The 15823-nt window shown below is 41.1% G+C and overlaps 2 protein-coding genes across 7 annotated transcripts in view; one reads left to right on the forward strand and one right to left on the reverse strand.

The window, feature by feature from the left end:
- The first annotated feature begins 3527 nt into the window (after positions 1 to 3527).
- Positions 3528 to 12076, forward strand: LOC112260095 (mitotic spindle assembly checkpoint protein MAD2A). The gene is made up of 5 exons (XM_024434938.2): positions 3528 to 3700; positions 4002 to 4148; positions 7864 to 7984; positions 8313 to 8416; positions 11334 to 12076. Exons 1-5 carry the CDS (start codon positions 3637 to 3639, stop codon positions 11504 to 11506), a joined length of 609 nt encoding a protein of 202 aa, XP_024290706.1. The 5' UTR covers positions 3528 to 3636; the 3' UTR covers positions 11507 to 12076.
- A 1619-nt stretch (positions 12077 to 13695) lies between these two features.
- LOC112260096 (cGMP-specific 3',5'-cyclic phosphodiesterase-like) overlaps positions 13696 to 15823 on the reverse strand; it is a 90897-nt gene continuing 88769 nt past the window's right edge. For all 6 annotated transcript variants that reach the window (XM_042328488.1, XM_042328489.1, XM_042328486.1 and 3 more), the window contains exons 21-22: positions 15732 to 15815; positions 13696 to 15576 (exon numbers count right to left, since the gene is read on the reverse strand). In XM_042328488.1, coding sequence (XP_042184422.1) covers positions 15457 to 15576; positions 15732 to 15815 — 204 coding nt within the window. In that variant the 3' untranslated portion in view covers positions 13696 to 15456. The remainder of the gene's footprint in view (positions 15577 to 15731; positions 15816 to 15823) is intronic.

A 15823-nucleotide genomic window follows, 5' to 3' on the forward strand; every position in this document is an offset into this window, starting at 1 on the left:
GGGACGTTAATGTTGTATATTCTAAGAACATTGTAACCGCGTTCCAGATAAGTTCTGCTTGACATGAAGGGAATGTTCTAACTTTAACACCAAAACATGCTAAAAAAAAAAGTTAGCGGAATTGTTTTGCTAGCATAGATAGCATGTTTCCCCCGAATGGAAAACTGGACACTCAAACATTAGGGGAACATTACCGGTAACATTACAAAAACATTCTCTCACCCTAGAATTGTTAGCTGGGGTTACCATTAAACAGTAAACACATTAAACAGTAAACACATACTTTATGTATGCCTTCACTATCCTGTGTTTGAAAAGAGAGACCTTATAGGACATTAACAATCCGACACTGAATCGTATCTAGTGACCATCATCAATCAGAGAAATGTTAGCTGACACACATACACATCTCTGCCAGGGCTATAGGCCTAGCGTAAACATCCTGTGGTGTGTGTGCGTGTATGTGACATAATAAAACATTGGGTGTGTGTGTGTGTGTGTGTGTGTGTGTGTGTGTGTGTGTGTGTGTGTGTGTGTGTGTGTGTGTGTGTGTGTGTGTGTGTGTGTGTGTGTGTGTGTGTGTGTGTGTGTGTGTGTGTTAATCTCCAGCTGTTGCTTATGGAACACTAGGGAACACAGGCAAAGTGCCAGGAGGGTAAGTGTACACATCTGTCACTAAAGGGATAGAATCTGTCCTCTCTCTCCCTCGCTATCTGCTAAGACCTGGGAGAATGAATTTGCCACAAACACTTCATCATACTGTATGTTGACAGCATAACATCAGCACACAAACCTAACACCTCGCATGCCATGTGCTGGTGGGAATTTAACGTTTCGATTCACAAAACAAGTGGTTGCCAAACTTGATATGGTATTAAATAAATAGCACTTGTTTTGCGAATCTGTCATTATCCACATTTGCATGTAAAAGGGGAGTTATTATACTTGAATTGTGCTGTTATACTGTTTTGTTGCGGTGCTTGAGAGCAGGAGTGTGAGTTGCTATTTATACAATGGTAAAATAGTAGTAGTTTAGGCCTAGTCGTACTGGGAACTGGACGCAAAACAAGTAAGCCATTCAAAAGAGTTGCTGACACCCAAAAGAGAGAAGAGAAAGACAACTCTTTTCGCTTTTTGTGAAATAGTATAACTTTTACTCGTGAGAGGACTTCATGCCAGCAACCACAGTCTCTTTTGTGAAATGTAACACTGGTGCTGAGGTCCTTGGATACAAATGATTGAACCGTTCGATTGCACAATCAGCCAGTTGGTTGGTTATTCAGTGGGCTGGGATTGGACCAAACTCAAGCACCACTTGGCCAATACTGTTGTTCAAGGCCAGAGGGAGGACCACCAACCTTTATTTTTATCGTCATTGGAAAGTTATCACTTTTTTTTTTGCTCATTTAAAGCAGAGGCTTTGCTCAAATGCAAACAGAAATGTGAGAATGAAGGACTTTGTTGCATTCGTGGGCCTATTCAAAAAATATATACAGTGAGTATAAAAAACATTAAGTTCAACCTGCTCTTTCCACTCTTTCAACATAAACTGACCAGGTGAATCCAGGTGAAAGCTATGATCCCTTATTGATGTCCCTTGTTAAATCCACTTCAATCAGTGTAGATGAAAGGGAGGAGACAGGTTAAAGAAGGATTTGCAAGTCTTGAAACAATTGAGACATGGACTGTGTGTGTGCCATTCAGAGGTTGAATGGGCAAGATAAAACATGTAAATGCGTTTGAACAGGGTATGGTAGTAGATGCCAGGCGCATCGATTTGTGTCAAGAACTGCAGCACTGCTGGGTTTTTCACACTCAACAGTTTCCTGTGTGTATCAAGAATGGTCCAGCACTCAAAGGACATCCAGCCAACTTGGCACAACTGTGGAACGCTTTCGACACCTTGTAGAGTCCATGCCCCAACGAATTGTGGCTGTTCTGAGGGCAAAAGGGGATTTGCAACTCAATATTAGGAAGGTGTTCCGAATGTTTGCAATACTCAGCGTATGTACAGGCCAGGCTATAGGACCAGGTTTTTTTCTTGATCACATGACCTGAACAGGAAATACTCCAGACCATATATTCAGTCACATGGTCAGGAAAAACTCCTGGCTCAATTCATCACACCTCCACATATTGGAAAATTAATCTTTGTCACAGCTAACCTGTGTGAGACCTAAACTAGTCTGCAGCCTCTTCAACGCTGTGAGAGACATCTGGTACACTTGAGGTTTTTACAAGGTCCTCTCCTTCTCCTGTACTGTACTTGATCGAAGGCTAGGTAACCTTTTCTGGGGCACCGGGGAGCACCAGGACTGGGGAAAGGCTATATTTTACACACAAACACAACCATGCTATGGTGTATTCTACACCTCTTAAATCCTGCATTTAGTTGATGGGCTTTTATGTTCTTTACCCTTGTCTGGATGTTCACCGAACTTTCATAACTTATTGATAGGATGATGAATGAGAACCCTCATGCCTGTGGTAGGGATAATGCATGTTTCAATGGCCAACGTGTGAGTACTGTGCAAAAGATGATTTCACTGTTTAGGCTTATAGCCTGTATAGTTTTCTACAGTACCAGGAAAGAGAATGTGCTTTTTCCATAGACAACATCACATTTCCAGTTGTGGCATTATTCCTCAACAGTGTTGTGACGTCTGGCAGATGATATAGTTATCGCTGGAAAAAAACGTGAGATTGTTGCACATATGGTTTTTGACTTGGTGTGTTGCAGCTCATCTGAAATGGAAGAAAAGAACGACACAAGTGGTGGTCAAAGGCTGGCGAGAGGGCAAAGGGCAATGGGATCCTTTCATACTTACAAATATCTTTTCCCAGCAGCACTATTGCTATCTCTAAAAAAAAAAAATTCTGATGAAGAAGATCGTAAAAACCTGAAACCCTGCGAGTCATAATGATTTTGTAGTGGCCTGTGAATTAGACAGTGAAGGAGAATGGTGTTGAAACAGACTAGAGTCAGAACGTGTTGAGAAAAAAATGGAATGGTTAAAGGGGCAATCAGCGGTTGCTACATCCATTATTGGATTTATGAATGAAATGATACGCACCCATTGGTTCTTGAAGAATATAACGTATAAATGTTAATTGAGCTTAGTTTAACTGTCCTTATCAGAACTCAAAATATAAGCTTGTTTTATAAACAATGCATATAGCCTCAAAACATGGTTAAAACTATGATTTTGATATCATGGATGATCAGTCCTTGCATCCATACACTGTCTGTGAATTTGAGTGATTACATTTGAGTGATTACATTTCACCTCAGATTTTTACCGAACCAGTGGTGGGGAGTCGCTTTGTTATTGTTGTAACTGCTGATTGGAAAAGCATGTAATTGTCATAACATAATATGCTATGTCTGGAGGCTTCTTATATAATAGCATGGACGAGAAATTACCTGCAGAAGTTTGTAAATCTCGAAATCTAGTGAACATCGCCCTCTAGAGTAAAAAAAAAAATACATTGTTGAAACGTCATCAACTATGCGACACGTTGGTAAAACGCATGCGCAGGAAGTCCAACGCTAACAAATTTCAAACTGGGCAGCGGGTAGAAAGACCTGGCAAGAAAATACAAAGGAATTAAAGGATATAACTAAATAGTTAAATAATGACGAGCACACTGAAAGGTATTACCCTGAAAGGAAGCGCTGAGCTTGTGGCCGAGTTTTTCTGTAAGTATTTTACCGACTTGGTTTTATTTGGACAGTTTTTGCGACTGATCAAAAAATGAAGTAAGGCATGCAAGCATGAATAACATGGCGAGGATTTTCTTTGTGGAAGCTAGCTAACATTGTTTTCAGCTACCACATCCGCATTTGTGCACGGCCATACGTTGTCAATGTATTTTGCTTCAATCTTAGTTATTAACATTCTGTATTTTGTAGATAAGTTAACTAGCTACTTTAGCTAAGTAGCTAACCTGTGTGGTTGGATGTAACGTTTAGCTAGTTACGTTGTTTTCCCTCCCTACAGCATTCGGTATCAACAGCATCCTGTACCAGCGAGGGATCTACCCTCCGGAGACGTTCTCCCGAGTCACCCAGTATGACATGAGCCTTCAACTCACTACTGACACCAAGCTGAAGAGCTACCTGACCAACGTGGTATCTCAACTCAAAGGTACAGAATGAAATAAACGCCATTTAGTTGAATTTAGCACATGCACAGAACGTTTACTTTAGTTAGTACAGTGATTTTTTTTTTTTTTTGAATCTCTGTGATCTTATTAACTCCGAAAATAGTATCGAATTGTCATTCTGAAGTAAAAGTAGCGATGCCCTAATGGAAAATGACTCAAAGTGAAAGTCACCCAAGAAAATACTGCTGGAGTAAATGTTGAGTCATTTAAACTTCCATATTTTAACGGGACCTTTTTCTTGTTTTTATTTATGGAGGCCAGGGGTAATGTTAGAGGGCTGCGGAACCTGCAGTTCTCGACAGAGATCATTGCGTCGCGTTCGGTATTTTTTTAATCCTGGGAGTGGGCGATCAGATGAGACAATTTTGTGAAGAAAATAATTTTGTTGACCCGCGGGTTATTTGGAAACTGTAGTCTTTCTGCTTTGTATGAGTTCGCCTAAGGTTACCTGTTGTATTAAAAGCACATCATTGTTGCATCATTCACACACTCAGAATGCACTGCTTCAAGTTAAGTCTCCTACCTATTTGTTCACATTGGCAGTGATGTAAAGTTCTTAAGTAAAACATACTTTAAACTGCTAACGTTACTTAAGTATTTTGGGGGGGATAGCTGTACTTTTTATATTTTTGGCAACTTTTACTTCACTTACATTCCTAAAGAAAATTATGTACCTTTTACTCCATAAAGTTTCCCTGATACCCAAAAGTACTGTTTACATTTTGAAAGTTTAGCAGGACAGGAAAATGGTCCAATTCACGCACTTATCAAGAGAATATCCCTGGCCATCCCTACTACCTGATCTGGCGGATTCAAATGCAAATGCTTTCATTTGTAAATTATGACTGAGTGTATCCCTGGCTAACCATCAAGTAAAAAATTTTAAAAACAATGGTGTCGTCTGGTTTGCTTAATATAAGGAATTTGAAATTGTTTATTTACTTTAGTTAGTTTAGCAATTACATTTACTTTTGATACTTCAGTATTTTCAAAAACCAAATACTTTTACTCAAGTATTTTACTGGGTGACTTTCACTTGAGTCATTTTCTGTTACGGTATGTTTACTTTCACTCAAGTATCACAATTGGGTAAGTTTTCCACCGTTGCACATTAGCAGTCTGAAGTGAATCAAATCCTATTTATTTGGATATCTGACTTGAATCTTTACATTTTCCTGCAGTCTGAATAAATGTGGCTTTATATAAAGCTGAATCGTGGACATTTGAATTGTCTGAATGGTCAAATCTGGTTGATTTGCTCTTAAGTTTTTATTTAACTAGGCAAGTCGGTTGAAGAACCATTTCTGACCGGGTTACCGTGGGTTAGCTGCCTTGTTCAGGGGCAGAACGACAGATTTTTACATTGTTTACATTGACCTTGCAACCTTTCGGTTACTAGTCCAACGCTCTAACCACTAGGCTACCTGCCACCCCAGTTGCGTGTTAGCTACACTGTTGACATTGCTAGACAGCTAGCTAGCTAGTTGTCTGCTGTGGTAGCCAAAATGATTTGTTTTTAAAGTTGGATTATCTTATCCTTTTGCGGCTTTAAACATGTTATTACACTATGATTTTCAACATTCAAATCAACTGGGACACGTCAATGGCGGGCAAAGTTTTCACCTTAGCTTGCTACATAACTGCAGGAAGCATGAGCACCATCAATCAGCCTACACCACTGCTCGTACACCCATTGTTACTATGACAGCAAATGACAGCTGTCTGAAAACACACACATCCGATTTGGTCACGTGGTCCAGTAGTCCAAAAAGGATTTGGAAAATAACTGATTTGAGCATTAAGGCCTGCAGTGTGAACAAGGCTTTAATTGGGCATGCAAGATCAAGTGCGCCTAGTATATGTGTGGTAGGCTGCCTATGCATGCATGGGCGCAGAAGCACGGGGCATTTATGGTTCCAAGGTTAGGCTATAGTGTACTACATTGCCTATAAATAAATATTGATCACCCATATTTGTCTCTGTCTGAAAATCGTCTCACTCCTAAAAGGTAGGCTATAAAACGTAGCTAGCTCAAGAGAAAGTGCAAGTCTCCTACTCGGTTGTCTTCAAACTACGCCTAGCGTATGCGCTGATATAGCCCAATCTCATGGGTCACGTGAGAATCACTAGTTATTTAACTACGTTTTGTAGGTTATATTTGCACATTGAATTAGGGTGCTAACCATGGCTGGCAAGTGAGCTGCATCGTCGCATACGCCTACATTAATATTGCGGGACTGCGGTTGGGTTTGGGATCAGTTCTTGCGGTAGTGGGTGGGAGTCGGACAGACGGGAAAAATAAATCATTCCTGCCGCACACCTAGCCAGGGGCACACTCCGACATCATTTGGAAACAAAGCATGTGTGTTTAGTGAGTGCCAGATCAGAGGCAGTAGGGATGACCATGGATGTTATCTTGATAAGTGTGTGAATTTAATCTCAGGTCAGGCAACAGCTCTGGTGGACATTCCTGCAGTCAGCATACCAATTGCACTTTCCCTCAACTTGAGACATCTGTGGCATTGTGACAAAACTGCATATTTTAGTGGTATTTTATTGTGCCCAATACAGGGTGCACCTGTGTAATGATCATGCTGTTTAATCAGCTTATTGATATGTCACACCAGTCAGGTGGATGGATATTCTTGGCAAAATAAAAAAGCCCACTTACAGGGATGTAAACTAATTTGTGCACAAAATGTGAGAAATGTGCTTTGTGAAATGGAACATTTCTGCAATCTTTTATTTCAGCTCATGAAACATTGGACCAACACTGTACATGTTGCGTTTATGTTTTTGTTCAGTCTAATTGTGTTTTATGCTTATTGTGCATATTTTTTTTTTTTTTAAAGACGGACAAGACAGCTAGTATAACAGACTTTGGCTAAAATGCTGCTAGTGGTACCGCAATGCCGCGCCCGACCAACAGAGCATACATTTTCAATAATTAATGTTTATTGATACTCTTGGTTTAGTGGTGTCTGCTCTGTGTGAAATTTGAGGAGTTGAGACATAAAAGAAGTATCGTTAGAAAGGTTAACTTCTAGGGATGCACAATATATCGGTGAGCATATCGGAATCGGACGATATTGGCTAAAAATGCCAACATCGGTATCGGCCCGATGTCTAGTTTACCGCCGATGTCAAAGCTGCCGTGCATACCTATATGACCTAATGACGCTACGTAAAGTTTTGCGCTACACTTGCGACACAGTATCCCTAACCTAGCCCACAATGTCTGCTGTGTGGATCGAGCAGTCAACAAGTCGAGCAGTCATTTGAAAGAGTAAGAACATTTCAGAGAGCCAACTCAAAGGCGAAATCCATTAAAGCCAAGATAATGGAAGTCATTGCCCTTGTCAATCAACCGTTCTCTGTCGTGGGTGATGTTGGCTTTCGCCGACTGGATGAGCACCGGTACACACTAACACCCGTTAATATTTTCCAGTGAAGAAGACTTGGATGTCTCATGGTATCGTGGGGTGTGCAAAATGGGTCAACTTTGAGCCCCTTTATTTCCTCAACGTTTTGGCGTTTTAGGTCCAAAAAGGCACTTTCTGAGCACTTCAACCGTGGGAAAATGTGTATTGGTTTTCACCATCTTGATCATTGTTTTCATTTCCTCATAGTATATCTGCTTTTTGTTGTTTTGTTTTTTTACTGTAGCCTGGTGTGTAACTTGTGTCTGTATTGCAGAGTGGCTGTTTGACTGCACAGTGCAGAAGCTGGTGCTGGTGATCACATGTCTGGAGACCAGCGAGGTGCTGGAAAGGTGGCAGTTTGACATTGAGTGTGACAAGAGTGCCAAGGAGATCAGGTAATGGAGGATACTCCAGCAGTGGACCTGACTACCACACACACACTACACTACTCAGAACACACTGGACTATTTGTAGCCTTCTAGTACTTCCCACCAGGAACAGTGTCATAGAATGTGGGTACTTTTTATGAAGAGGTAATCAGTTTATGCCCTTTGGCAATTTTGTTGCATTTGCTATTTCACCGCTTGCCAATGTTGACTTTTTCTATCATGCCGCTGCAGTTAGGATAAGGTTAAGTCATGCCTGACCACTTGGTGCAATAGTGCAGTATGGTTTGACATTTAGAGTAAATGTGTGGTTGACTTTGTGTGTCTCTTCTCTCAGTGCTCCCAGGGAGAAATCCATCAAGTCCATCCAGGATGAGATTCGCTCAGTCATCAGACAGATCACCGCCACTGTCACCTTCCTACCCCTGCTGGAGACTGCCTGTGAGTACTGTTTGTGTGTGAACCAGTGTTTCCGTTAGCCGTTAATTGGCTGCTTTTGGCCAATAATAAAATAAAAAAAATACAAGAAGGCAGACGAACCAAAATATTGCCGGACACGTTGTGTGCCAAAAAATATCCTGATGAAAACAAATATCCTATGTGGGTCCTTCTAGAAATAATGAGGCCAATGTGTGCCATTGGGATAAAAAAAATATTGTGAAACACAAAATGAAAGGATTTTCATGCAGTTCCGCATGTGTTATACATCGGCTTAAAGATGAACTTCTTGTTAATCGAGCCGCTTTGTCAGATTTCAAAAGGGCTTTACGGCGAAAGCACACCATGCGATTATCTGTGGACACCGCCCCGCTTTCAAAAGTATACAAACATTTTACAACCAAGTAAAGGAATTACAAAAGTCAGAAATAGCGATAAAATCACTTACCTTTTCAAGATCTTCATATGGTTGCAGTCTCAAGAGTTCCAGCTACACAATACATGTTTGTTTTGTTCGATAAAGTCCCTCTTTATATCCCAAAAACTGTTTTCAGTAATCCACTGGCTCAAAGGCGGTCAAAACATGCAGACTAATACATCCTAATAGTACCGGTAAAGTTCGTCAAACGATGTTTAGAATTAATCCTCAGGTTGTCAATTGTCTAAATAATCGATAATATTTCAACCGGACAATAGCGTATTCAATAGAAAGGAAAAACAACCAAGGACGTGCACTCGGTCATGCGCAAACCCAGCACTGCATGTTTCTACAGTCTACTGATAAAACGGTCTCCTTCTTAATTTTTTCAGAAAACAGGCCTGAAACCATGTCCAAAGACTGACATCTAGTGGAAGCCATAGGAACTGCAATCTGGGTCCTAACCCATTAGATACTCTATAGGCATTCAATTGAAAACTGCCCACGTCAACAAAAAAAAACACTTCCTGGATGGATTTTCCTCAGGTTTTTGCCTGCCATATCAGTTCTGTTATACTCATATCCTGAGTATATCCTGAGCCTGAGTAACAGGCAGTTTACTTGGGGCACGCGTCTCATCCAGACGTCGAAATACTGCCCCTAAGCCATAAGAAGTTAATTAAGCAGGGTTCATACAGACATTGGCAAATCAAATTCAAGGACTTTCAGGGATTTTTTTTCAAGCACTTAATTGTAATTATAAGGGAGCAGGAGAACTTTTACATTGGCCGCAATAATTGCAAGGACTTTTCAAGCTCAAAATTAAGGAAATGTCTGATTTTTTTTCATGGTAGGCCTAAGAGATACTTGAATTTCTGAGCTCCAAGTTCAAGTAGGCTACGTCAAGCCCCTTGTAATTGTTTAACATTGCAAGTGTAACATGGAAAACAAAATGTGTTTGTAGTGTTATTTCATTACTGCTACGCAATTTGTCATTATATCCAGAATAACTCATAGGAATAGCTTTGGGTGTTGTGCAATACTCTATCCTCCACAATTGCGCATATCCTCCACAATTGCGCACAGTGGACATGTGTCCAATCCGAGGCACAAAAACATATGCAAACATGGAACACATTACCTTGACGCTTTCTCTGTTAAATCTAACGGGACCCCGCTGTGAGTCAAGCGGACAATTACAACCGACGATCAACATCAATTTGCAAAGGGTATTAGATCCGACGTGGATCCAGGCACCACTGTCTTCGCCGGCATAACTAATGAGACACCAAATACTCTGGACGTTCCTCGCGAACACCTTTTTTCACATGTGCTATCACTACAGCTGTTTGACACTTGACTGTCAGAGGTGAAAATATCACGGTGTAACTAATCAGCTGGACACCAAATGCGCATCCAACAAGTATTATTGCGTAATTATTGAAGAACCACGTTAATGACCGTATCGATTTAAGTTTTAAGTATCAAGGTATGATGACTGTCAGTTAGAAGCATTCATTTTTGCAATCACATTTATTATTGTGCATTTGCGTGCCTGTGAAAACTGTTTTCACCCTGTAACATAAGGAGATACGAAATGTTATGTGGTTATACTGCCTTTCTGAGATCTCTATACAAACAACTGTCTGATATTTAGGTTCAAATTCAATGTCTAATTTAACTGATTAATGCTTAAAATATAACTTACTACATAAATGCAAGGACAGAAAAGTCCTGTTTTGTGTCACGATTTTGGACAAATATGTCAAGACACCAACCTTGATAAAGGGTTAAACAGGTTTTAAATAAACCTGTGCATTTTATTGAATAAAGCTATGATCCCCCTCTATTTATTAATGTAATCACAATAAAAAAATGTTCATGTTCTCTTTCAGTCACAATGTCTGTCGTGCAGTGAAGTTTTTTGGTATTTTAGGATGTTTTGTAAGATTAATCTCCCTCAACAGAAATTACAGAAGTGTCATGCAAATCCACCAATGAGTATTATTTAGATGAAGCAATGTTTGTTCCTCTAATGCCTGGTCAAGTAGTTAACTTAATTTGCACTGTTCTTATAATGTTTAAGGTATTTAACTACTGGAGGCACATACAAGTGGCAAAATCAATCGATCGGGAATATTGACACGGCAAGGCATATGGGGCGGCAGGTAGCCTGGTGGTTAGGGTGTTGGACTAGTAACCGTGAGGTTGCAAGATCAAATCCCAGAGCTGACAAGGTAAAAATCTGTCGTTCTGCCCCTGAACAAGGCAGTTAACCCGCTGTTCCTAGGCCGTCATTGAAAATAAGAATTTGTTCTTAACTGACTTGCCTAGTTAAATAAAGGTAAAATTAGTAAATATCGAGACGTGCAAAGAGCCAATGTTTACTTGGTAGGCTATCATTTCTCCTTGCATAATTATTGCAGCCACTTCCATGTGGTGTTAATGACATTTCACCACGCTGCCTGATGTTCCTTGATAACCCTTGATCCTTCTCCCCAGGTGCCTTCGACCTCCTCGTCTACACCGACAAGGACCTGGAAGTGCCGGACAAGTGGGAGGAGTCAGGCCCCCAGATCATTGACCAGTCGGAGGAGGTTCGCCTGCGCTCCTTCACCACCTCCATCCACAAGGTCAACAGCATGGTGACCTACAAGAGGACCGACTCAGCCTAGAACCTGACCTCTAACCTACGACCCCCACTGTACATAGTTAACTCTTATGGTCTCCTCTCCCCTGCTGCGTACTATAGGTATGTTGGAGATTGACTACAACGGATCTACAAATCATACTCGGTCGTCATTTAGGTGATTTCACCAGGTGATTTGTAGATGAGTCAGTTTGCAATCTCAAACGCACACAATACATATGAAAACAGAAATGTTACACAGCCTTCTTCTCCCTTCGCAACTCATGTCTCTCATGATCTTTCTTTACGTACAGTGCCTTCGGAAAGTATTCTGGCCCCTTAACTTTTTCCACGTTTTGTTACGTTACAGCCGTATTCTAAAATGGATTCAATGTTTTTTCACCTTCATCAATGTACACACAATACCCCATAATGACAAAGCAAAATAGTTTAAGCATTTTCTTTTTTGCTGATTTATAACAAACTGAAATACATAAGTACTCAGACCCTTTACTCGGTACTTTGCTGAAGCACCTTTGGCAGCGATTAGACTCGAGTCGTCTTGGGTATGCCGCTACAAGCTTGGCACGCCTGTATTTGGGGAGTTTCTCCCATTCTTCTCTGCAGATCCTCTCAAGCTCTGTCAGGTTGGATGGGGAGCGTTGCTGCACAGCTATTTTCAGGTCTCTCCAGAGATGTTCGATCGGGTTCAAGAACGGCTCTGGCTGGGCCACTCAAGGACATTCAGAGACTTGTCCCGAAGCCACTACTACGTTGTCTTGGCTGTGTGCTTAAGGTCGTTGTCTTGCTGGAAGGCGAACCCCCCCAGTTTTTCATCTCTCTATAATTTGCCCCGTTCAACTTTCCCTCCCAGTCCCTGCCGCTGAAAAACATCCCCACAGCATGATGCTGCCACCACCATTCTTCACCGTAGGGATGGTGCCAGGTTTCCTCCAGACGTGACGCTTGGCATTCAGGGCAAAGAGTTGAATCTTCAATCTCAAACCAGAGAATCTTGTTTCTCATTGTCAGGGAGTCTTTAGGTGCCTTTTGGCAAACTCCAAGTGAGCTGTCGTGCCTTTTACTGAGGAGTGGCTTCCGTCTGGCCACTCGACCATAAAGGCCTGAATGGTGAGGTGCTGCAGAGATGGTTTTCCTTCAGGAAGGTTCTGCAATCTCCACAGAGGACCTCTAGAGCTCTGTCAGAGTGATCATCGGGTTCTGGGTCACCTCCCGGACCAAGGCCCTTTTCCCCCCCGATTGCTCAGTTTTGCCGGGCGGCCAGCTTTAGGAAGAGTCTTATTTGTTCCAAACTTCCATTGAAGAATGATGGCGGCCACTGTGTTCTTGGACCTTCAATGCTGCAGACATTCTTTGGTACCCTTCCCCAGATCTGTGCCTCAATTACAAGCCTGTCTCGGAGCTCTACGGACAATTCCTTCGACCTCATGGCTTGGTTTTTGCTCTGACATGCACTGTCAACTGTGGGACCTTTATACAGACAGGTGTGTGTCTTTCCAAATCATATCCAATCAATTGAATTTACCACCGGTGGACTCATATCAAGTTGTAGAAACATCAAGGATGATCAATGGAAACGGGATGTACCTGAGCTCAATATCGAGTCTCATAGCAAAGGGTCTGAATACTTATGTAAATAAGGTATTTCAGTTTATTTGTAATACATTTGCAAATATTTCGTTATGGGGTATTGTGTGTAGATTGAGGATTTTAAAAATGTAGTCCATTATAGAATGAGGCTGTACCGTAACAAATTGTGGAAAAAGTCAAGGGGTCTGAATACTTTCCAAAGGCACTGTGTGTATATAAATAATCCTTTTACACTGATTATTCTGTCCTGTCTTTTTCTCTGTGTATTGGGATACTTTGTTCTTCCTGGCTCACTGCTTTGATGTAAATATTGCCTATAAGTGGTTACTGATCCACTTTGCCTTCATTTTTTTCTTGTCCTCTATCCAGTTCTGAGCCTCTCTGTTTTAGAAGCTAGTGGTTTGTGTTGTAATTTTAAGAAATGTTCCTGAAATGTGTCCATTTGATCGTCCTCAAGTCTGACCTGTGTGTTACTACTGCAATTGCCCAGAAGGTGGCAAAGTAACAAGTTTTTTTTAATTTTTTTAGTTCTGGTTAGTTATCTCAATGTAAAATAAATGGTTGTTTAGACAAGTATGACGTCATCCAAAGTTTGTTTGCACAAATGACATGGCACACAGAAAATAAGCAGTATCCTTTTTAATGGGATGTACCATTCAACTTGTCTCAGTGTTCTTCAGAGTCGACGAGCAGGACGGGGAAACCCCTTTGTCTTCACACGGAACCGCGATACATATCGTATTACCTCAGCCTCCACTAATAACCCACAGGGCTGCTGTCCTGTGACTGCACATAGCCACCTTTTTATAGAATTCTGTAACTTCACATGCAACACACAGGTCTATCATTGGTGAAGTAACACATATTTTCTAGAAATACCAATCGGAGACCAAAGCTGTGTGGAATTGAAAAAAGAAAAGCAACTATCCCCTTTTTTTTAAATATTTTTTTTTAAGCACAAATTTTGGAACAATGGTATTTCTTTCTGGAAACTTCTTCAAGTACAAAATACAACCACAGTAACAATTGTGGTCCTCGGAGTGACCACGCACGTCTACACGGATAAGTGCTGCAAGTTAGGACATGGTTAAGTAAAATTTGGATGAGTTTCTCCTGTGAATGACTGATGCAGTTCACATTTCTCTACCTGAAAAGTACTATAGTATATTGTGTATAGTTGGAGGCAGAAAGTTTAGAGAAAGACGAGTCATTTTCTGATTGAAAGAGAGAGTGTGGTTATTCAGTCCTGTCATTCCCTGTATTGGAAGAAATGTAAAAATAAAAACAATTCTATAATGCCATTTTAAAATGTTCCACTATAAATACAAATTACCTCAAGGTAGACTGACAATATTGCAAATTGATTTTGGGCTTCTGACTGTCAAGCTCTGTTTTCAACGAGACACCCCAGCCTCACATTCAACACGTTTAAAAAAAAAAAAAATGACCACCTGCTGGGCTGGTCCATAATGAGGGCCAACCAGTGTCTACATACAAGTAGGTTCTTGTGAAATTGGACCTCATAAATTGGACCTCATACCTATCATGTCACAGGAAGGCAGTGGAATCTTCTAGACCACGTGTCTAGTCTTTGGCTCCTTTACAATTTGCAAAGTTAAAATAATACAACCCCTAGAAATACACACATGAATGGATGGTCGAGTGAACTTTTCAAAGCAGAGACATTTGGATCGTTTGGTAATAAAACATACATTGTTTTATAAAGACGTGTGTGTGTGTGTGTGTTCTCAACATGAAAATGACGATACAGTATAGAAAACTAATAAATATATAAAACATAAATATGCAATAGTTATAACGAGTGACAATGTTACAAAAATGTACGTTCTCTCAAAACCTTTGGTGTGTGCCTGCACCCTGGTGTTACAAAACAAGCTTCCTACTGTGGTGCTGTATGGTGTGTAGAAAGTAAAGTTGTATCTGTACTAAGACCTGGGTTCAAATAGTATTTGTAGTCTTTAATGGCGCTCTCCTGGTGCAGTGGCACCAATGGAATAGTCCATTGTACAAATACTGCCCCGCCCATCTGGCACTCCGGGCAAGCTCAAGTTATTTGAGAGATTGCAAATACTGCTTGAACCCGGGTCTGTCTGTCTACAGTACTACGGTGTCGTATTGATTCCTTGGAGCTCAGTAGGCCCGATAGTAGCCGTGCACACGCAAACCTCTCCTGTTCAGTCTACTTCACTTCCTCAGACTCAGGGATATACCATAGTGAGACTTCCTTCATGTAGGGAGAGGAGTTTGTGCAACAAAAAAAAAAAGAAGGAAAAAAAAGACTATGGTTATAAATATAGCTTAGTGTTGATGTCGTCTGCCCGGGGGTGGGGTGGTGTAGGGATGGAGGAGGGACGTTGACCACTTCTACACCACTCCGTTGAAGAAGCCTTTGTCGCCCTGTTCGGCCAGAATCTTCCAATTCTGCCTGTTCTTCTGGCAGCCCTCGAGTAGTGGCGAACAGGACTCAGACATACCAGCCAGGGTCTGATGGACCAACAGACAGACCGAGAGAGAGAGGGGAACAGGGAGAATGATAGCGCGCCTTCCTTATGTCAGTGTTTACATGTCATACATGGTATATGGCCAATTACATTTTTCTTAAACATGATAAACAAAGATCAATCCTTTGTGTGCCTCACCTCATACAACTGTGTACAGATGGCATCGATGAACGATACCTGCATGCTCGGAATCTTATCCCGCTTTTCCCGATTCATCAGATCCTAGGAAA

The sequence above is a fragment of the Oncorhynchus tshawytscha genome, linkage group LG10, assembly GCF_018296145.1.
Source record: "Oncorhynchus tshawytscha isolate Ot180627B linkage group LG10, Otsh_v2.0, whole genome shotgun sequence".
NCBI lineage: Eukaryota > Metazoa > Chordata > Actinopteri > Salmoniformes > Salmonidae > Oncorhynchus > Oncorhynchus tshawytscha.